This window comes from Eucalyptus grandis, chromosome 2 (genome assembly GCF_016545825.1).
Source record: "Eucalyptus grandis isolate ANBG69807.140 chromosome 2, ASM1654582v1, whole genome shotgun sequence".
Classification (NCBI taxonomy): domain Eukaryota; kingdom Viridiplantae; phylum Streptophyta; class Magnoliopsida; order Myrtales; family Myrtaceae; genus Eucalyptus; species Eucalyptus grandis.
The window spans coordinates 49,247,651-49,271,563 of record NC_052613.1 but is presented as its reverse complement, the minus strand read 5'-3'; the positions used below and the strand labels follow the sequence as shown (position 1 = coordinate 49,271,563).

Below are 23,913 nucleotides of genomic sequence, written 5' to 3'. Positions count from 1 at the left end.
AAAACTCAGACTCTGTTTGAACCAGTTCGGGAACGGTTCCGAGGGATTACCCACCCGGAATCGGATCGACCGGACCGGTTTGAGAACCGGTTTGTAAGACACCCCCAAAAAGACCAAAACACAAAACCCTAATATGTTTCTACTTTCTATCTTTACCTCTCAGGGTCAAGCTCTCGCACCCGTAGACGGCGGACTTCCCGAGCTCGCGACCTCCACTCGTCCGTTGATCCTGGTTCCGCTCACCCACCGTCGGCTTCCTCCCGCGACACCCGCAGCGCGTGAGATCTTGATGTCGCCCCCCGAAATTGCAACGTCGCCTCCGTCAACCCGGTTCCTGGCTGCTCACCAGCCTTGCTCCAAGCTCTCCTCCCGAAATCACAAAACCGACGCCGCCTCTGCCGCTCTCGTCACACCCCTCGCACTTGCACCACCGCCACCGTTCCGCCGGTCATTTGAAGCTCCACTCCACTGGTTCTGCCCATGAAGCCGCTGACCCTCGCCGAGCTCACACCCGAGCGCCGACGCTGCCTCCATTCGATCTTGCCGTTCCACCTGCTGTTGTTGCCTCGTCGACGCCCTTGACCCGCAGATCTCGCGTCCGCAAGCCCACCTTGTCGAATCTTCGAGCAACCCACAATAGCCCTTCGCCGATCCTGTTCTCACCACACGCTGTTTTCCGAGCTCCCCTGCTGTTGATCTACCGCTGCCCAAACGACGCCCCCCCGCTCTACTCGCGATCTAGCCTAGCCCCCTCGTTGACGCCCACTGAAGCCACGTTGATCCTTGCCACCCTCACCAGCCACGATACCAGTAGCCCGTCAAAGCCGTCGTTGCTATGCTGATCCGCGTTAACCCGACATCACCGCATCTCGCCGAGCCCCCTGCTGCATTGCCTCGCTTGCGCTGCCCTCCCCTGCGAAGCCGTTGTTGCCCCTGCTGCTAGGTCCTCCTTTGCTCGACGCTCGACAAATTTGCTCCGACGCCCAATAGATATACTCCGAGCCTATTCCTGAGCAACACCCCTGCCACCGACAGCCCAACTCCTCCGTTGTCCCTGTCCTCACCGCATGACAACCCTAACGCTACTTCTGGTCCCCCCGCCGCCGATCAGTGATGGTTGGTAATTAGAAATTATTAGCTTCATTGATTAGTTATACGAATGAGCAATAATAGTCACTCTCTCATTCTTAAATATTTTACTTTTTCGGTTTCACCAATGGATTCCAGTTTTAAAATGGTTGTGTTGCCTTTCATGTTTCACCGATTGATTTTGTATTGATTATGAAACTGTTATGGTGTGTAAATCATTTACCTTTCGAGTTTCATCAATAGATTATACAACAATTATTAAGCTAGTTTTGCTAACTTGTTGCTGTCACAGTATTTGTTAATCCTACCTGATAAGGAAGGAATTTCATTTTCAACTTCCTGGCCACGCACAACACAAGGAAGACAATACTTGTGCGGGTGGGTATCTACTGACAAAGATGTGATGGAATACTCTTTTTCTTTTCCTTTTCAGGTGATGTTATGAGGTACAAATTATTTGCTACAACGGTGGATGTGCTTTATGCTGATCGAGATTGTAAATGTTTTATCTTACATATAAGTGTTGTACAGCAATTTTTATGCAAAACATGTTCCAATATAAACACGGTTAACCTGTTCCCGAACCGAAAAAATAGGGTGAGTCGGGAACATGGTCCAATGCAAACAGGGTTGAGTACATGGTCTAAAAAAAGAGAACCGGTTATAACAGGGTCAGGTACAAGGTCCAGATCTAAACCCTACCCACCCTGGACTAGATCACTCATAATATTAAACGCGGCTATGGATTTTCTTTATTTGACTTGATTTGATTTTGTGGCGGTTAAATAAAGTATTTGTTAAAACAGTAATTTGACGGATGTTTAAGGAAGTTTACTGAAGTAGAATTGTAAATTATACAATTAATTGAGGAAAATTAATTATGAATAGGGTTCACTGATTACGGATTTAAAAGCAACGCTACAATCATTTGGGTAATTTGTGAAGAATAGAAAAAAAAAAGATATTACAATAATATTTATAGTTAATATCCCGAAAAACTTCAAATTAGAACATCTGTGATAAATTTAACTTAAACTAATTTTTAGGTTACCAAAAACTCCTTAGTAGTATATTCGTGACAAATTTATTGTAAACTAATTTTTTATCATCAAAAACCCCAAATCAATCATTTGTGACAATTTTATCCCAAATTGATATAGATTTTCATATGGACTTACCATGTCAATTGAACTATTGTCATGTATCATTTAACTTAGTAATTTCACGATAAAATTTGATAGAAATTAAGGGAGGATAAATATGTCATAAGTGTATCGGTTTAGGTGTTTTATGACTCAAAAATTAGTTTAAAGTAAATTTATCACAAATAATCAAATTAAGGTTTTTGATGACCCGAAATTAATTTTGAATAAATTCATTACAGGAGTTCCAATTTAGAGTTTTTAGTGATATTAACTTTGATATTTAAGTGGATTACTATTTCTCAAGAAAAGTTACAATCATGAAGACCTTTGAGCATATGATAACTTGAGTTCATTTACAAACTTTGAAGATAATTACTAACTACGATTTAGATGGACTTAAAGGTAAGTTATGATTATTGAGATCAATTATTGATTATAAGGTCAATTTCACCTTACCATTCCATTAGTTAATTACTAAGTGATGGGAATTTCTTAATATTGCAATATAGCTTAACTACTATGCAATAAAGCAAAGTACTATCAATAAGTGCAATTGAAATCGCAATAATTTTAGGCAAATTAAAATTGTTGGAGGTATAATTACTAAGGACACGAACTACAAGTTATGATATGTTGAGGAAAATAACTCTATAGCAGAACAATTGCTTAGGAATATCATCGTTGAGTTACAAAGAATAAAGCAATGGGGAATTACTAACCCTAATAGAACTACTAATAACGATTAATTAAATAAAATTATTATATTATTAGATAATTATTGGTAACAACATGCTCAACTTGCAAAGCGTAAAGAATGTTACTATTTTTGACAAAATTGTACAAACAATAAGTGCAATCAGCTTATAAGGAGCTGAAAAACAGCTTAAGTTGATTAGCGATGAGTTCATTAGCTGGAGGGCCATGTACTTATTAATAATGATTCACCCCTGAAAACGCACAAAAAGAGGGTGATGGGACTAATAGGTGGTGAATTCGACATCGTATGACTTCCTATTTCACTTTTCTTTACACTCCTATTTCACTTTGTTTACACCGATAAATACCATCCACGGGAACACAATCTAGCAAGGGTGGTCGAGGACACAGGATAAGCAGACGCAGAAGGCACGTCCAGCTTCTTGGGGCCTTTTTTCTTTCACCATATTCAGCTAACTAACAAGCACCAGCACGAAACCACCAGTCCAACAAGGAGTGGGGAAACGGAATCGCATATAGAGAGGACATTTGAGTGCTTAACTGGCCTGTTACTAAAACTTGCTTGCTTGCCACAAAAATGATACCTAGTTGATTTAGCAATCGAAAATAAACTGTTGCTGTAATTGCAGTCACGGCTTGGATAACAAAGTGCAAAATTAAAGTGAGAAGGCGTAAGAACAAAACAGCCTTAAGGGTTGCAAATGCTTCCCAGGCCAAAAGTTGATGGGTGCATAGAACATGTAGGACTCAGCATGTAACTGTGTAAAATTTGTAACAGACTCGGAACAGAGTTCAGATCAAGAACAGGTCCAAGATTTGAGGCCTGTAATCTCGCATAGAAATTAAAACTTAAAGACAACAGGCTTTGAAACTTCGATAAGCATATTCATAGATGGCAAGCCTACTCCCAGTACACGAAGGGCAGGCAACTGCTTATAAGTTCCAGGTGACTGCATATCAAGCAGCCCTTCATACTGAAGCTCAGGGAAGGGACTAGAATTCCCGGGCATCTTCACATATAGAACCATCTGCGTTGTAACAATCAATTAATCGAATGAATAGACTTCAATTAACAAGGAATTAAGGGTTTCCTAGCTAAAGTAACTGCAGGAAAATAGATGAACAAGTGACCAGTTTCCTAGATCAACAAAAGATAAATTTTCAAATCTGGAAAATGAGCACATCATTTTCGTGAACTCATTTCACTTGGGAGTCACTACCAGAGTCCCATAGGATTACAGACTACCACACAATAAAACTTGTTAGAATAAAAAAAAATTCATGCATACACAGAACATCAAAACGTGTTAGCTAGAGAAGTTATACCAGTAAGAACATACTCAGGTGAAAGCTTTTCCTAAAAGAGAAATAAATCACACAAATGAAACAATCAAATACAAATAAAAGAAATAAGAGCTGACGAGGAGAGGGTTGACAGAGGACATCCCCCTTCGCAAATGTCATCATAAGGCGCATAACTCATGATGGACTAAAATTGTGGCAGAGGATCTCCAAACTCTTCATGGTTCAATATGGAAAGTGGCTAATTAGGATCCAACAATGTATTGCATATATCAAGAAAAGGCACGTGGGGTACATTATCTTGGTGTCTTCGCTTCAAAATATTGCAGTATGATGGTATTTGTGAGAAACTTATCCAGTCTGAATTACTATATTGGGCAAATGTTTTTCTGCCCGTCGATTTTCCTACTATGGTCGTAGTAACTTATTGGTGTTTGTGGGAGCATTGGAACCAGATCATTCAAAACCACACCCCCTCCAACATCCCATTGTGACTCCAACGAATTATCAGCTCCTTCCAAGAATTTGGGGCCGCAAGATCTCAACGGATTCAGCAAGATTAGCATTCATTCATAGCCACCACCGCAAGGGTTGATAAAAACTAATTCAGATGTAGCTGTATTTAGACAGCACAAGTCAGCTGCAGCATCAGTGTATTAATCCATCTCCAGACTAAGCAATGCAAACCATGTTCCAACTCACAGAAAGTGAATGTAAGTGCACCATAGAGTGAAACTAACATATCCAACTGGTAATCTGCAAGGGAGTTTAGCGATACTGCTAATCTACCATGTTTGATACAATAGAACAGCAAGCACAAGTTAAAATCACTGGTCAAGAAAGTCAACAACACATTTTATCTCTTATTGTTCACTTTTATTCATCTATATCACGTGTGCTGTTTCATTTGTGCTTGTTTCATAAACAAATAAAGAACTTAACCAGGACTCTCCCAGAACTCAATAGTGAGACAAACCGCTGGCCTTTGGTGTCACCATTGCTTGGTGCGCCAGAAGAAGAGTTACCCAAAACTGTGGTAGTTGTGATACTGATAGGTGATCATCTTTGCGGGAGTTACTGAGTGTATTTCTGCTGTACATTCCTCTCACATGGAAGCGGTAACCTGCCTCAATGTCTCACTGTTATTGTCTCTGCAATCATTCTAATCCTTGGACAAAGAAGAGAAACTCCAAACATGAAGGCTTCCCACCAAACATCCCCCTACTTCTGTGGCTTAAGTGTTTCCAGTGACATGGAAATAAATTGCCACAGATTAAGCAGATATCGCTTCAAACTGATGTCTAGGTCAGCTTTTAACATCCTTAAGGAGTTTGAGGCACATCTGGGTCCATGTTGTATATCCATATTCTGACAAAGAACAAAAATCGTCATTCTAGCTGTACAGCCAATGAGTTCAAAAGAAAATGCAAGTAATTACAATTTGAAACTAATAAGCTCTTTCCTTAATACCTCCATGTCCTGAGAGAGCAAGAACTAGCCAAAAACTCTGATTGAAGAAAACATTTCTTTCCTCTTTCTCAGCACACCTCCTGATAAAACAAAGAGCTTTCTATAATTTATGCACTTCCTCACCAAATCAAGATTAATGAGCATTATCAGGGTTTCCTTTCCCACAAAAGGTCACCTCGGTTTACTGGGATCAAGTACTTCGCGAGGATCTTGCAGATTAACCCAACTTTGGCATGAAACCCTGAAAATTTTCTCAGGAAATACTCACTGCCCTTGGCGTGATAGCTTTTAAAAGCTACGAAGATGATGCTGAAGAAGCTAAATGCTTTAGTAACCTTTTTATCCATATCAAACAAAACCTCTGTCACTTATGGTAACCTGAAAGGTAATCTCATCCCCTTGAAAAGATATCATACCGAGAAGATATCACCAAAAATCTCCGCATGAACATGTTCCATCCCTAAAAATATGGAAACGAACCGCATCTCTCACGATTATTTCTCTTCGAGTGACTTTAGATATGTATTTTGTTGCATTGTGGCAATCTCCACAAACCCTAAGATTCTTAAAAATCCGTATTGGGAGGCCTGAAGGAATATATATTAATCCGAAAGCAATTGCAAGCCTTTCACTATGGCGATTTAGCATCTTCAGTTTCTTTGACTCCTCCACATCATGGAGAACTGGGCTCATGTCTGGCACATATCCGTCTTCTATGATTCTAGCAGTCAACTTGTCCAGCTCAGCACTTATAAGTTCTGAATGAGGACTTGATTGATCATCAGCTGAAAAGATATGTACTCTGTTCTTGTACTTGATCCAACTACATCCTGGTTCCTTTTTTATTGATCTATCTCTCATATCCCGCCTTAGTTGGGCCACAAAGTCCCACTTCCCTCTTGCTGCATAGATATTTGTGAGCAAAACATAGCTTGCTGGGTTCTGTGGCTCCAATTCTAACAGTGAATCAGCTGCCCATTTCCCAATTTCCATATTACCATGAAGTCTACATGAGCTCAGCAGCTGTGCCCAACCAATTGCATCAGGAGGGAAGGGCATGTTGTGTATAAAATTTTTGGCTTCTTCTAACCTTCCTGATCGGCTAAAAAGATCAATCATGCAAGTATAGTGATCAGCGATTGGGGTAATTCTGTAATCTTTGACCATCGATTCAAAATATTTTTGTCCTTTCTCAACTAATCCTGCTCTACTGCACGCTGAAAGAACGCCAATGAAAGTGACAGCATCTAGTTTCAATCCCTGGGCCAACATCTTCTCAAACAAATCTATGGTCTCCTTAGCTTTGCCAAACTGAGCATAACATGACAAAGTGCTGTCCAGGAAACCTCATCCCTAATTCTCATCTCATTGAACAGCCGATCAGAGTCCTCTATGCTTCCACATTTACCGTACAAGGTGATGAGAGCATTTGAAACTGTCAAAAATGAAATAAAGCCAGAAACCAAGGCTCTACAATGAAACTGTGCACCCTCTTCTACGCTTGCTAGGTTTGCGCATGAGCTAATCACACTCCCGAGTGTGAACTCATCGGGTTCAATGCCATTTTTCTGCATATCACAGAAAACCTTGACAGCATCCTCACTCAGCCCATTCTGACCATACCCCACAAGCATTGCTGTCCATGATATAACATTCTTAATGGTCATTTTTCTAAATACTTTTTCAGCATATGTGATCTTTTTACACTTGCAGTACATGTCAACAAGAGCACTACCTACAAAGACAATGTCGGTGTAATTGGTCCTGATTGCATATGCGTGAATTTGCCTCCCTTCTTCCAAAGCCACCAGACTCCCACAGGCAGTTAGCACACTCCCAAAAGTAAACTGATCAATTGCCAAGCCTTCAAAACTCATCTTTCTGAACCATTTGATTGCTTCTCTTTCTAAACCATTCTGAATATATCCTGTAATCATTGTCGTCCATGAGATCGAATCTCTTTCCTTCATTCCACAAAATATGCGCTCAGACTCCTCAACCATCCCACATCTCAAAAGCCCTGTCATCACTGTATTATACATTACTATATTCTTCTCAGGAATGCCATCAAAAACCCTCTTTGCATCGTGAATCAATCCCGCTTTCGAGTACATGTCCACCAAAGGGCTACCCACGAAAACATACGCCCAAAATCCGAACTTTATCACATGGCAGTGTATCTGCCGACCCAAATCCACACGATTTTTACTTGAAGACAATATGAGCATCGTTGAGAGCGTGATCCTGTTCAAGTTCGCGCTCCCATCTCTCAACATCTCATTATAGGCCTTCACCGACTCAATCACCAACCCTCTGTTCGCATACCCCGAAATGAGACAGTTCCACGACACTCCATCCCTGTTCGGCATCGATTCAAATATCTCCCGCGCCCTGGTGATGTCCCCCGATTTCGCATACGCAGAAAGGAGGGTGTTCCAGGAGAAGAGGTTCGGCTGCGGAATACGGTCGAACACGTGGCGCGCGTGCTTTAGACTGCCGAGTTTAGCGTAGGCGTCGACGAGGGTGTTGTACAGGATGGTCTCGGGACGGGTCAAGGTCTTGATGATGAGACAGTGAAGCCTCTTCGCTTGGTTCACATTGCGGGTGTGGAAGCAGAGCTTCAGTAAGGAACAGTAGCGGTCGGAGCTGGCGGACATTTCCTTCGTCCGTTGGGAGTCGGGGCCGGCCGTTTAATGCATGCCGAGACGGAAAAGGAAAATGCTCAGGCCGCGTCACGAAAGCACGCGTCGGCGTCGGTTCACGTCGTTGCTCAGCCTATCTGCGGCCCGACGCTGGGGCGTCCCGTCACCGACGAACGGCCGCACGAGGAGGAGTTGGGGAGAGAGATGATGCGACTGTCTCTGAGGATTTCTCTTCTTGGTTTTGGCCGCAGAGGAAGAGAGAGAGAGAGGAAGAAGGGTTCCAACTTCCAACGGGTACTGTCGCTGTTCTTCCAAATTCGCCCCCTCTTCGAAATGGGAAAGTGGGAGTGGGTTTTTACTCCGACTTTGGAAACGGGCTTTTGGTGTGATGTTAAAGTTTGAAAGCCAAAGCCCATGTTCGGTAAAAACTGCTTTGCAAAGCAATTCTAGGTTTAAGTAGTGTTTGGTAAAAAAATTTACTGACTGCGGCTATAATTTTTCTATTCTTTTTAGGGTTAATATTTTCAAAAACCTCAAATCGGTACACATGTGACAAATTTACCATCTATTAATTTTTTGTAAAATTCTACTATTAAATTGTTAAGTTTAACAACATATAACAGTTGGCTAGTGTATTAATTTGAGATTTTAGTCTTTATATGTTACGGTTGTATAATTTTTGTGGTTTTTTGTCGCATTAATCTAATTTAATGGAGGATATATTTGTCACAAATATACCATTTTGAAATTTTTGGCGGTCGAACAAATTACATCAAGTATAATAATTTGGGGTTTTTATGATAAAAAAATTAGTTTAGAATAAATTTATCATATATATACTGATTTTAGATTTTTAAGAGTATTAACTTTTCTTTTTATTTGAAAAATCAAATCATTTGTTGTTGAGCTAAATTTAGCGTCAATGACCTCAGCAACACTATGCAACCCCAAGCAATGAGGCCAAGGATGGCGTGACCCAAGTGATAAGGCTCGGGGTCACCAATAAGCCCAAGCACCTGGCGACTATCCACAAATCCTAATAATAATGAGGGCAAGGTGAAAGGAAAAATGTTTAGAAATAGCATTTTGCCTAAAGCCGATCCCTACTTGCCTTAGGCTTTCAATTTTTTCAAGATCAGTATTTGGCCAAGAGCCACTTCGAAAGGCTTACTAAACACCTAATATTTTCCCAAGAGGTTTTGCAAACCCAAAGCCTCTTGGAAAACTAAACCAAATGCAGCATAAATGAAACGTTAGAAGTTGAAATGGTAAATTGCCAACGGCTACCCTACATGATATCCATCACCTATTTAATATAACTTGTTGGATTTAATGTCAAGAGTAATATCACTTTGGATCATTCCGAATCCTCTTTCAGCTCTTAATTGAAAGTTATCCTAATTTTTTAAGGGTTAATACCCTGAAAAACCCAAACGGGTACACTTGTGAAAAATTTACCATAAATTATTTTTTTTATCATAAAAAACCCCAAACTAGTACACTTGTAACAAATTTACCCCGATTAACTATAAAAAAAAAACCCTAAACTTGTACATTTATGACAAATTTACCCTTAACTAATTTATCCGACTGTAAAAAACCCTAAAATGGTAATTTTTTGTTAAATATACCCTATGCTAAATTGGATTAATACCACAAAAAATCATAAAAATTGTAAACTGTGATAAACGGAGCGTAAAATCCTAAATTGGTATACCGGTTAAGCATCACGTGTCATTTAACTTAATAATTTGATAATAAAATTTAACGAAAACCGGCATAGGGTAAATTTGTCACAAATGTACCGGTTTGTAGTAAATTTGTCAAAGGTATACTCTGGTTGGTCTTTTTGGTGGTCAAAAAAATAGTTTGGGGTAAATTTGTCACAAGTGTACCAGTTTGGGGTTTTTTAAGGTATTAACCCATTTTTTAATGAGTAGAAGAATCATGTTTTTGTTATTTTAGTTCAGAGATGTTTAATACTCAACCAGAACAAATCATTCAGACATACTTCTTGCTTTTGTTCACAAGGTGATTTAATATGAAATATGGCTATCACGTACTGTATCATATTCCTTCGAAAATTGCGGACCGTATAATGATGTAAAATACTTTTAGAATCCATAAATAATAATGAAAAAAGATGGGAAAAACCGGGAAAAAAAAAGTACATGAAAAAGGTCCAATAAGGAGAAAATTGAAGACGGCCTAAAGTGAGGGTAGCATTGGAAGCCTTTGAAACAAGGTCTAATGTAGACCTTTTTAAAGAAAACGCTCTCATCTCAGGTCCTTAATTGGAATTATCCCAAAATAAGGATACACTTGAATCGGGAAAAATTTGTTCAAGTCGGTGGCTAGCGTATACAAATACTTTCGGACACAATCTCCCTCCTCCACTACCTTGTTTCGCATAGAAGATGGCTTTCTTGCACCTTCATTGTGCCTCAGAAGGTTTATGCTATAGCTTTAAGAGCTAATTTTTTTCATGCTTTTTACAGTTGCAATCATATGATAGCCCCCAAAACTCTAAAGCTTCACCATGAGATTGAATCTGTACACTCGCGAAAAAATTACCTAGGACATGAACAAGAATCTGAGAACATTTCAAAATGCAACAGTCAATATCATCTTTGCAAACATGGTTTGAGTCCAAGTATTCAAGGGATGCTCTTTCAGAGAAGCTAATTTATACACATTCTCCACAAACCATACTAAAAGATCTGGCCTCATTGCAGTGTCGTTAGCAATCATGTGAAAAAGCAATCAATCAACTGAATCAGAATGCATCTCTCATTTCATATATATCATCATTTAAAAATTGCCAAGATGGGCATGGTTTGCATAGCAATCTCGTAGAATTTGCCACAGCTCACTAAATTTAATTACCAAGGAGCAGAGAAGCTGCCCCGTGCTCAAAAGTCCTGATTCTCCCAGATCAAATGATAACGTCTCTGGCTCCCGATTCTCCCAACGGCATTAGAAGATCAAACGATATCGTCTCTGGCTCCCGGCGGCAAATCTCATTGCATCAATGTAGGACCACCCAATGTTACAGAATCAAAAACTTGATGCACTTTGTGGGGCTAAGTATCGAAAACCACTTCGCTGACAATCTGCTAGAGGCTGTACGATTGAACTGCATGGTGATTTGCCATCGCTTTGCATGAGGCGACTTAAAAAGCTTGATCCTCCAATATGGGACTATACAATGGTGAAGCCCACATAAGTGGGAGGCCTAGCAAATTCATCCACCTCCTGTGGTTGCTGTTGAGTGTAAGATAAGCTGTACAGGATGTTACATGGCATAAAATTTAGATACGATCACATCACAGTTCAACTTTCGTGTGACTCGGTGGTGGGACAGACCCTGCAAAATGAAAATTGGAAATTTCATAATTTGCTCAAAAGAGGTGAGAGTAATAAAGTTTAGCTGAGATGAGGTCATAAGGATACCCTCTGCATCTTGACCACTTGGGGCAGCACCAGAACCACCACCACCACCACCCACAAAGCCCATCTGTACAACATTGTTCAGCTCATCCTCCCATGGGTGTGGCAGCTGCAATAAAAATGTTGTGGAGTAAGAATAACCAAATTGTGATCATGGAGACTTCGGCAACAACAAGTACATTTTAGAAGCAACCTGAGTGGCTCTAACTAACAAGACTCTTAAAAATGGAAATTGCTTTTTTCTATGTAAAAATCTAAAAAGAAAGATCTCAATGAAATGGGTGGCACGAATTTATCTGAGTACTCAAGTAGATGAAAGATTATTAAGCTTAGCAGATGATTTCTCATTGGCGGTTGAGGCCCTCTTACAACAGATGGATATCGACTCAAGCTACTAGTTTGTTCCAAATCTGCTTATGAACTTAAAACTACAGTATAGGACACCTAGCTCTCTTTAAATAGACAAAAACAATAAGATTTGAGTGCAGAAAATGTAGTTGGGCATCTTCTGGTAGGAGATTAAAATTTTCAAGCCTCTTCTACACTAGACAAACAATATGAAAACAACAGCAATATCAAACCCTTTCCCATGAATGAAGGGCCAACTTCAGGGATAACCTTCCCAGATTATTGTCCTCATTATGGTCTATAGTCCATAGTTAACACTCATAATTGCCAAGAAAATAGAGCACATGAAATTGAAGCAACGCAATCATGGAACTTCCAGAGAGAGTAAGTACCTGAGAAGGCTCCTTAAAACCCCCAGCCAATGGTATCATCTGGTTCTGCATGGGTCTCCGCAATGGATCAACAGGTCTCCCGATACCAGTAGGGCCCCCTTGCATAAGTCCTGGCGGTGGTAAATGCATCGGAGGAAAGGACATAGGCATGTCATGTGGAAGTCCCAAAGTAGATGAAGGACCAGCTCTTGAATGAAGAAGCTGCATGGAAATTAATATTCAGATAAAAGGAAAAAAGGTTATTGAAGAGAATTGAGTAGATCCATGAATCACAGTAACAGTAAAGTAGCATCTGATATAGCAGCACTTACATCTTTAGCCAGCAGTCCTTCAATGTTAAAGTCCAGCCTTGGATTCACCGTGGCAAGTTTCATGGACAAAAACTGCGAAAAACAGGAGACAACCAAACCAAGTATGAAATATAAAGCCATAAAATTTCAGACACCCGCTTCATCTAAATGACATTCATTAATCACCAATCATTTGTAGTAGCTCAAAAAAGTATTAACTCCCATCCTAAGAGCAAGTCACTTAATGTCGATGATTCTAAATACATAAACAGATTAATTCTTTAAGAAATATAAGAAAAGTAGATGTCAAAGAGACGACTGTAAACAATATTGTGTAATGCAAAAGAAAACTTATGTCAACATGTCCTCTTCCAGTACCTCAACCTGTCGCTGAAGTGATTGTACATAGTTGATTATTTCATCCAGCATCACTGCCTTGCCAGTGACCTGAAAAAATCATGTAGTCCTTTTGTTACAAGCCATAATGGCAACATAAGAATGTAGTGGCATTCTTTGAGTTAAACAACTGTTGAAGCGATTCCCACGAAAAAGGTTTACCTTACTACATCCAGGTACCAGATCTTGGAGAAACTTCATCCTTTCACTGATCTTTTCCCTTCTCACCTTCAATTGCCACAAACACTAATCAGTCCAACCAAGTTTCAGAAAAAAAGTCAGCTTTGATGAATTTACTTCAGTGTTGGAACCTTACCCTTTCAGCAAGACTATGGCTATTAGTTGCCTGGCCTCTTCGGGCCCTGACATGAATATAATCTTCCTTTTGGGGATCCGAACCCTGAGTTCCCGGTTTATTATTCTTTGCAGTGGCCTTGCTGGTGTTGGAGCTGGGGTTATTTTCTAGTTTCTGTTGAGTTCTACTGTCATCTTTTGGGGATTCAGCAAGTTGAGGGGCCCCTTTCGCTTTATCAAGTTCGGCATCCTATTCGCAGATCAATTAAAACATGCAGGTGAGATGACTTTCACATGAAACAAATGATAAGTATTAGTGGCAAAAATTACCTCTCCACTTCTTTTCCTCTTTTTACAGTCAAAACCCTTAGCAGAACCTTCTCCACCAGTAACCTCTAACATGGACGGATTATCTTGACCACCGCTGCCGCCGCCACTGAACTCAGCTTCATCAGACTCATTACTGGACCCAGCAGTGGCACCTTGTTTTGCTTCACCACGAGATCTAGCCAGGCTTTCACTTTCACCCTCATTTTTTAGGGGGCTCCCCTGAGGAGTTCCCTGAGTAGCAGCCAAATGAACATCTCTACAAGCTTCAATGTTCATCTCATTCTTCTCACTTTGTGCACCAGGCAATGGCTTTGGGCAGCTAGCTGGGAAGACATCCCGTGGCCCAGGCACCAAACCCCCAGCAATTTGGTAAAGACCAGCATTTTCAGCAATTCCAAAAGGGTTCATCACACTACCTAAATTTCCTCCACTAAAACACGAGAAACGAGCTGCACGCTCTATAAATCCAGAGTCGGTGGGAAAATGAGGTAAGCCCTCCGTGATTGGGAGTGTTCCGAGTGCACTTGGCACAAACAAGCCTCCTTTGAGCATTGAGCTCGGTGGATTCCATCCTATATCGCCTCTAACAGATTCAGGACCAACTTTTCTAATTCCCAGAAGATGTGAAGTGCTTAAATTGTTTTGGGCACTAATATTAACAAAACCCAAATTTTCCATGGTGGAGAGGTGGTCCCATAAGGCTGGCCCAAATGACTCTGCCATTGGAGCAGAGGAACAAGAAGAGGAACCAATCAGATCTTCCCTACAAACAGCCATTGAATTGCCCGGTCTAACCAAATTCATTGGTGCGCTTGAAAGATTTGCACTGCAGAATTGCCAGTCTGAGGAAATGCTAGCTGAATTGAAGTTCATAGGGTCCTCATTCTGTTTAGCCGGCTCAAACTTATCCTTGTCATCTGAGTCCATCACTGTAGGGCGATCAGAAGAGCAGCAGCTGGCACGAGGTCTCGTCCTCCGAAGCTTTTCTGGTTAAGCAACCCGGAGTCTATCTCTTGTCTCTCTACCACCCAAGTTTCTCTTGTTAAGAGAAAACCCGGAATCTATTTCTTATCTTTAGGCCTCTAGCAGAACATATAGTGAACCTGGAAATTAGACCAACACCCAGTTAACCAACGAAACGCACAAAAAAAAAAAAAAAGGATGTGAAATTTTGGAAACAAGACATTGGAAGAACAACAAATTAGACTTCAACCAGAAAATGGAGCAACAAGAAATTGAGGAAAAGAAGAAAGATGAAACTGGAAAACTGGGATGGACAATATTCCTCAGAGACAGAGCACATCCAGATCATAGAATAGACAATAAAATGTAACCAGATGAAGCTAACCAAAGGGACAAGGGTTGGGGAAGGCATATGCATCAAAGTTACAAAAGAAACACGACTGACTTGTGTAAAGAGATCACAGACTCGTCGCGAACTTTTGAGGGCAAACGTTTTTGAAAAGCTATGTACTGAAACACTGAAGTACCAAACGACATAAATGAAGCCCTCACCACGAAAAAGATAGACGAAACTCAGAGAGAAAGACGATGAACACAGAGACACAGAGCCTGGGGAGAACACAGAAGAAAAGTCCAAGGAAGCAGTCAATCGATGAAAAAACAAAAGAAAGCCACACATTGATTTCAGTACAATAAATGCAGCATTCAAAACCCTAGTCAGAATTTTAACAGAACCCTTAAAGCAGAGAGCCCCGAGAACTTTTTTTTTTTTTATAAAGAAAACCAGGCCAAAAGTAGCTAGAGAGAGATACCCATTTCAGATTCTGCTCTGCTTTTGTTGATCTCCCCTCCATTTCCAAAAATCTTTTCACGGAACCCCTCCATCGAATTCGAGCTTTTCGCCACTCAAGAACCCCTCTCTCCCCTGTTTCTTTCTAGCTCAGAGGGAAGAAGAGAAAATCTGCCACAGACACTGTCAACACCAAAAAGAAAGTGAGAGAAAGTGAGAGAAAGTGAAGGAAGAGAGGCAGAGAGAGAGAGAGAGAGAGAGAGAAGGAAAGAGAAGCAAGCAAGAGCAAAACTCCCTGCATTTATACCCACGCTTGCATCAAAAAGAGAGCTCTTGATGATTAACCACCGCCACTGCTACCGTAAATTAATAAATCTCCTCGATTAAACTAATGAAACAATTTCACTAAAGCCTTCTTCACCACTCTTTACTTTTTGTGTCTTGGCTTTTTCCTCTGAGGGTGGTCCTTTCATGTTTTTTTTTTTTTTCCAACTTTACTCAGCACGCAATAATAATAATAATAATAATAATAATAATAATAATGAGGAATTCTGTTTTTTAAACATGTAAATAGTAAGAATGCCAGTTCGAGCTAGAGAAGCGACTGACATTGCCAACTCTGCCCATTAGGGGCTTTTCCCTTGTTCATCTTTCTCTTTCACATTGTCCTGCAATTTAAAAAAAATAAAAATAAAACTTGCCTCGGGGGATGTGCAGAACAATGTTGCAGTTCGGTCTTTTAAATTCGGGAGGGGTGGGGGTGGGAGCGTCTTTTGCTTTGCTCAGCTGGTCAAGAAAAGGAGCCGAAGATCTAGCCCGCCCTCCGTTGGCTTTATTCAATTGAAAAGCCCCCGGTTGCCGATTTAATTAAAGTTTGTAGGAGAAGAACCAGGTTGCCATACGGGGGTCACGCAGAGTATCTGTACCTGCATACCTCGTGGGGGCAGAGAGAGATCTTAGCGGTATCTCTAGGCGTGATGATAACTGGACCGCCTTATCTGTCCTCATTCCTGCCGTTTGACCGGAGGGGATCGCGTTTTTGTCAGCGCGATTAGTGTCCTGAGAGCAGCTGCTGCTGCTTAGGATCATAGGATGCATTTGTTTTTCCCAGGTTCGCAAAGTATTTTCCCTACGCTTTAGGTTGCTCCCTGCCTTTAAAGGCGTGCTTAATAGGCCCAGATAAGAGATCGGACGAGTCAAGATTATCGTATCCGTCGTGTGGTTAACAGACACTTTAAATGAAAAAGGTCTAGTAAGTTCATTGAGAAAGATTTCGAAAGACAATTAATTTTGTTACCACAATCAGTGATCCTACCACTGTCACTACTAACTACAAACATAGAATCTACCATTGTGGGATGATCATCATCGCATTAGGAAATACATTTCTCTCTCGTCCATGGTATTTGTCGCCACCTTATATTAGGGCTTTATTTATCTTTCTTAGATGTATTTTGCAATATTTGACTTTGCTTGATATTTTATTTATGCTAAATCTCATCCTTGGTCTATAAAAACTTCAACTGAATATACATATTCACACTTATACTCGCCTTATCCCATTCAATTCTATTTCTTGATTTGCCAAAGTGAGTAAGCAAAGCGTCTTCTAAAAACCCTTAGCATCATGCCCCAATGTCATCTCCTCTAGTATGTGCAAGGAAACATTTGAAACTAGTGGAACCTTTGGAATTAGCACTGCTAAATAGATATGAGGATGTGCATCAAAGATCATAAGATAGGTTCCATACTCTAAAATTCCAAAATCGGTGAGCACGAGTAAGCTTTGGGGTTTTGGAATTGTCTTGCTATGTACCTTATAGGAAGATACGTGGTATCGTGTAAAATATTTAGGTAAATGCTAATTTATCGTATTTTTTTTATGAAATTCTCTTTTATTTACAAATCCTTTATAAAACGTATGAAATGATAAGAAACATATAATTTTTTTTTCAATGTTATTATATCTTAGGATTAAGTTACCATAGATATGAATATGTACTTTTTGATAAGTTAAATGGTGGGAAGGGGCGAGCAGGATTAATCCCTTTGGATATTAAGATCCAAGTCCTGCACCCAGTATGAAATGCATCCATACAACCTTCACGAATGATATATATTTTGTAAAAGTCGACTGAGCAAAAGGGCATCTAGCAATGAAAGTTAGAACACTTGGAGGATTTCGATATAGAGAGTACATGTTGCAATTTGAAAACATCAATAAATGATGGCCAGAGAAATTAGGTGCTTGTTATATGATTCTTTTTTTCCTTTATAGATTATAAATCATATTCTCACTGTCATTGTCAGGTTTAAATAAACCTCTGTAGTAGATATGTAGGTCTGATTAAACTTGGATTAAATTAAAGTCCACTCATATATGAGTCAAATGTAATTTTTTTAGTACTTCTGGTGAACTGAACATGCCAACTCTACGCAGGTTGTTTTAATCTTTAAAAAAAAAAAAAAAAAGAAAAAAGGTAAACTCCGCTAAATTTGACCTGCCCATGTTAGGAAAATATTGCATTTCTCGCACCAAAATGGACACATCTGATGTTGGGACAGGAGCTTGACTTGCAACTCTCAGGCTTGACCATAATAATAATTCCTGTTTATTTAATATAATTTTTTGGTTCTTTAAACTAAGCTTTTTCGTGAAGGATCATTCCTCTCCAAATTTGCATGCATTTTACATCTCATGCCACTGAAGGACTTGTCCCTTTTCCCCCTCTCTTTCTCTCATGTCATTATTAGTTGGCATAGGGACTTGCAATCACAGAGACCTAAGCTTTTTAAAATAATGGAATCTCTCTCTCTCTCTCTCTCTCTCTCTCAAAACCCTAACTTGTATTTGAACCCACACACCCTTTATAAAACTGACTAAGTAAGGACCCAAAATGATTTGTATTGATTGGGTTAGCTTCACTAGGAGTATTAACAAAGAAATGGGGAATAAAGAAAGCTAGGTAAAGATTATTTTCGATTACACAAACCAATGCATGCAGTCTCATATCATTACAATTCTGCGCATTGTACAAGAAACCATGAACAAGGATCTTTGAGGAGAGAAGAGTCCAAGGAAGAAGACAATAATGATATAAGAGACCCCTCAGCCCCTATTAAAGAAAAGAGGATCAGATTCCTTTTGTACCAATTTCTCCAGTTAGATTATGAGGAAGCCAAGAGCTTGGCCAGTGAAGTGTTGCCACGTGTGGTGGTGTGCCCTTTCATGGGAGAGGGCCCTATTGATTGATGTCCTATAGGTAAACGATGAAAGATAACAGAATTCTTTAGTGTTTGTTTAAGCAGGTTTCGTGCATAATTAAATTGGTGAAAGAGTTGGTTCATGGTTGGCATTTGGCTCTGCTTTTGGAGAAAAAAAAGGCTATTCAAATACTCCAAGCTAAAACCAAATCACATCACCAAAGCAAACATGGGATGGAGTTGGGGATTCGAGATCTCTCAACAAGAGCTTAGTATTTCTTTAATCTAACTCCTTGATCATTACTCTCTCTCTCTCTCTTTGCCCGCAATGAAAATTTAGGTTTCTTTGGTCATAATCAGCTTTTTAATCAAACGAAAAAGATGCACGTTTTCCGCTTTCGTTTATTTCAATCTACCTAGTATTACCATTGCTCAAAATCGTCCATTCATTCACATTTCTCTTGTTGTTTAAAGTAGCTGCAATTATCTATGACATGTCCATGACAAGGTTGTGCAACCGAAGAATTGAAACCAATATCATAAAAGCTTTTGCAAATCGCACTGTAACATGATCATATATGATATTGAAAATCAAATCAATAATTTGGACAAATAATAATCTATACGGGTCTGCCTAATCTCAAGTTTGAAAAGTCGTAATCGAACCCGCCAAACCCATAAACAAAAAGAAGACCTCACAATTAAACAAAGTGAATCCAACATAACTTAGATTAAGCTAAGAAAGGCAGCTAGACTATCATTTCCAGGGACAATTATGTACCGCCACTGTGATTGTGGAGATGACCCGGTCAACCCCTGTGTTTTTGATTTCTTTCCTCCCTATTTTGCCCAAAACTTTACTATAGGGAGTACTGCATATAGATATTCTAATAGTACTTTCCGCTTTTTTGTTTTTTCACCAAGCAAAAGGGTATATGAAAGTTTGGCTAGCTCCCAATTATTTCTTAGTCATGATAGGCCTACATTTTCAAGCTCGAAAACATCTTATCCTAAGTTAGCTACATGTGCGTTTCAAGGGCTTGCTTACTCCAACCTAATTATATATATTCTTTATGACCTCTTTCCTTCGACGGATAGCAAAAGAAGAGTCTACTTTCGATATTCCTAATATATCAATGTGAGATTGTAAAGACCTATCGAATTGAATGGTAGGGAGGTGGAATGTCCGTTGGATATTGCAGCGATTGTATACCAAATTGCAATGATATCATCTTCCTTTTTGCATGAATTTCATGCAAGAATCATTGCGGATCATGAGAAGATTTTGGAGAATGATTAATGTCTTGCAAGCTTTTGCAGTCTCTTTTTATTTTTATTTATTTTTTCCTATTTTTCACTAGCTAGCTTTTTCTTCATCTACCATATAATAATATTCTTTTCCTTATTGAAGAAATGATGTTGCCCACAAATGTAGAAAGATCGTCCACTTTTTGCTTAGAAACCTAATCCTTTTTCCATCTCCCATTTTATGGTGGCCAACATGAGGTAAGAGAATAATGGGAGATCGCTTTAGTCTCGTTGAGGTAACATAGAATTAAGTTTTCTTTAGCAAGAGGATTGCTAGGTCTTAGCACATGCTTTGAATTAGGGCATACTAGGTAACGCTTCTGTTCCGGAGAACAATTTTTGTTGAAAAATGATTTTTTTTTTCTATTTCTGTTTTCATGAACAATTTATGAGTAAAAAACGCGTTTTGTAACTTATCAAAATTTCTATTCTCGGGATAGAAATATGTTTTGTAAAATTCTTAGATTTTTTTATTTCTTTTAATTTTTTAACTTTTATTATTTTTTCTTTTTTTCTTTTTCTCTTTGGCCGATCATCGCCACTACCTTGGCCAAAGAACCGGGTCAAGGGTGACGTTCGGCAAGCTCACCAGAGCCTTGCCAGGCTAGGGCAAGGCTCAGCAAGCTTGCCAGAGGCCAGTCTGGCCCCAGTGAGCCTTGGTCTCATCTAGGTGGCGCGAGGTCAACCTTGCCCTAGCCTGGCGAGGCCTAACCTCGCGCCGCCGTCCTGGAGGTGGCCGAGACGAGGCTAAGCCTCATCGATGGCTGGGCGAGCTTGGCCTCGCCAGATGTGGGCTAGGTCAACCTCGCCCCGGCCAGTGAGGCCGAGCCTTGCCGTGGCTCGGCATCTCCAGGAGCTGCCGACGCTCCATCAAGGTTGTTGGCCAAAAGGAAGAAGAAGAAGAATAATAAAAGAAAGAGAAGAAAAAGAAAAAAGGGAAAAATTGATTTTAGAAATTATTCCCGGAAATAAAAAGTTACTTTTTTCTACTTATTGTTTATGTTCCAAATCTATTCCCAAAAACAAAAATATAGATTTTTTATTCCTAGGAATAAAATTTTTACTAAATACATTTCTATTCTTTTTTTATTCCTTGAAACAAAAGAATAGAAATTTTTGCTCCGGAAAACAAAAATTGTTTTTAACAAACAAGCCCTTGTGGGTAGAGATGGACTTATTACTCACTCCCAATAGGTCAAATTCAGCCACTCGCAACTTTAAAATTTGACTAAACCGTTGGTTCATACATGAATTCAAGTCGAGATGGAGTATTTACAATCGTAATAATCCAAATTCATGATTGAATATGACGGTGCGATGAAGTGATTATGAGTAAAACTCATCTTCAAATGATCGCCATCTCTCTGGGGGGGCTTAAATCATATGCAGCATGCTAAATCGTTGTACCTGCACTCGAGTCTATGAGTCTATCGATCATGATATTATTGCTTGTACTAAGCAGAATGATGGCAAAACCAAACACTAGGTCCTCCATTAATATGAAGATCCCACAGTACATGTTTTGGATTCCAAATATAGAGTTATTGGGAAAGTTAATGCCGTGTAAAATTCGTTGCCACGTATTTTTCCTCCTACTGATCTTCATCCTAGGGATTCCCTCATCAATTTTTTCCTTTTTCTCTGTCCTTTCTTCGGGGCCAAAATTTGCCAAATCGATTAAGGACAAGCCCTATCTCTATATCATCCCCTGCAGAGCTAACCAGATGAAAACGAAACACATGGTCGGGTAAATGTCACTTGTCTAATGAATTTTTGCTTTTTATTCTCAATCATTTCCCATCGATGTGGCCATCATTGTTAGGCACCCATTTATGTCCATGATATAACTGAAATTAAGGAAAATAAAGGCAACGTAAAGTCAGCCTTTTTTTTTTTTTTTTTTTGCTTTTGCTTCTTTTACAGCTCCAATCCATGCCCTTCATGTGCCCATCACATTGATTATTGACATTAGGTAGGGTTTGCTTATATAGAGGGCCTTATATGCTTGCGGTGTATATATTTGAGTGCAAAATGACTGATTTTGCAATTTAGATTTTCCTTGATCAACAAAACAAGAAAAAAAAAAAAGAAAAAGGAACCAGATAACCTTAATTAGGTCGCTTGTAACATCACATGTGGCCTTAGTTCTTATGAGGCAGCATAAATCTTAGAAGATAAGGCCATCTCAAAAGCTAATGTCTTTCGGGCACTTATATAGTACCCCAATTATAAAGTATAATCATATGTCACGCCGTTGTAATTAAGTATAACCATTGTAACACATAGAATCAATTTATGGCATTATGAAGGGTTCTTTTAGTCAATCATAAAAGTGCCATGAAAAAATAAGACTATTGAATTTTAGAAATTTCTCACGTCTTTGATATGATTATATACTAACGAACTTTCCAACATTTGGGGTATTAATGGCCTTTTTTAGAAGTTTGGAAGAAAAAAGATATTGCCTATCCTATCCTTTGATTTATTTGCTTATTAAAGTTACTGCAGAAATTATCCATTAAATGTGGAAAAAAAAACTGTTGATAAAGATGTCTTATAATAATAAGTTTATCAAGTCCATCACTAGAAGAGATACACAATCCCAATTTTTCGGATTGATTATATTCTTGCAATCAGGATGTATCTTATTGCCTTTCATATACTAAATTAAATTGCTATGTACTTCTTTTGTATTCTTTTCAGCAATGAATATAATTTTCTTTCAATAAAAACAGAAGAAGAAAACTTTCTAACGAAACTTTTGGTGTTTGGGAAGACTCACCGAAAACATCCTTTCCAAAATCCAAAATTCAAGGACCCACTGATCTTGAGCTTACAACATTTTCAAAATGTCGGTCAAGGGACTTTTCATCTTCCTCCTTTGCCCTCGCTGTGCTATCATACTTACCATTTTTTTTTCCTTTAGTATTACCTAAACCCATGCAACGATTGTCAGGAGCGAAGCTCAATCGGCAATCGGTTGAAACATTGACGGAGATGTTGCTGCTTCCGCCTACAATTGCTTACCAAGGGTCACATGCCTTGTACGACAGTTGCTGTTGCCGCCCTTGAGTTGATTAGATCGAGGTGCATGAACATGCTCGCGCACGCGCGTGGAGAGGGAGGGAGGGAGGGAGGGAGGGAGGTGGCGGTGATCATCTCGTCTTAATAGAGGCAAGTCGCTCGACCTTGTGTCGCCTCGCTACGATCCCTTGCATCTCCAAACCAGTTAGATCTCGCTGGGTTCATGTGGCCCCTCTATCCTTGCGGCTTTGTTCTCGCTGCAGTGTACCCTGTGCCGCTATGAATGCTTCTCTAGCTCTCTTCACTTCTATATCTCTTTCTGATCAGTTTCAATATTCATGTTGAAGTTGCGTCAAATTAAGTATCTGAAAATACCAATTATCAAACAACTTTTCCACAAAAGCACTTTGAGTCAACGTTCCTTTTGCTAAAAGCGAAGTACAAATTCATAACCTTCTTGAACTCAAATTAAATTCGTCTCTTTAGTTTGCTTAAAGGCAAGCAATCCATGCCAAAATCAGAATCTCATAGGTAAGTACTTTCTTGTGATCCGACCTCATCTAGTCGTGTCTTAGGAGTAACCCCATCTATTCCAATGTAACCCCAAACAAAACTAAGTTCATGGGCATACAAGCAGTAACTTTTAAGATATATTTAACCATCTAGCAGGACGCAATATGAAATTTGGGTCATACCTAAATTTCTATAGAGTCTAGATTTAGCGACAAGGATGAAGTCCTTTTCTTTGAACACAAAGCG

General features: G+C 39.6%; 2 protein-coding genes across 2 annotated transcripts; both read right to left on the bottom strand.

Moving 5' to 3' along the window:
• Window positions 1-3,587: 3,587 nt before the first annotated feature.
• On the bottom strand, window positions 3,588-8,628 carry LOC104433345 (putative pentatricopeptide repeat-containing protein At1g68930). Its single transcript, XM_039305989.1, is given in 3 exon segments — window positions 3,588-5,621; window positions 5,724-7,051; window positions 7,054-8,628. Coding segments are annotated over 2 exon segments (2,229 nt in total). The 5' UTR covers window positions 8,381-8,628; the 3' UTR covers window positions 3,588-5,621; window positions 5,724-6,149.
• Window positions 8,629-11,132: 2,504 nt separating this feature from the next.
• Window positions 11,133-15,962, bottom strand: LOC104433344 (transcription factor bHLH49). The gene is made up of 9 exons (XM_010046045.3): window positions 15,641-15,962; window positions 13,866-14,968; window positions 13,558-13,785; window positions 13,404-13,469; window positions 13,224-13,292; window positions 12,867-12,938; window positions 12,556-12,756; window positions 11,819-11,924; window positions 11,133-11,732 (listed from the first exon to the last, which is right to left on the bottom strand). Exons 2-9 carry the CDS (start codon window positions 14,790-14,792, stop codon window positions 11,692-11,694), a joined length of 1,710 nt encoding a protein of 569 aa, XP_010044347.2. The 5' UTR covers window positions 14,793-14,968; window positions 15,641-15,962; the 3' UTR covers window positions 11,133-11,691.
• Window positions 15,963-23,913: the final 7,951 nt, after the last annotated feature.

Coding starts and splice junctions, on each gene's coding strand:
- LOC104433344 (XM_010046045.3), bottom strand. CDS start 14,792: ATGGACTCAGATGACAAGGATAAGTTTGAGCCGGCTAAACAGAATGAG. Junction 12,757..12,866: donor AAGGACTGCTGGCTAAAGAT/GTAAGTGCTGCT, acceptor ATTTCCATGCAG/CTTCTTCATTCAAGAGCTGG. Junction 11,733..11,818: donor AAGTGGTCAAGATGCAGAGG/GTATCCTTATGA, acceptor TTCATTTTGCAG/GGTCTGTCCCACCACCGAGT.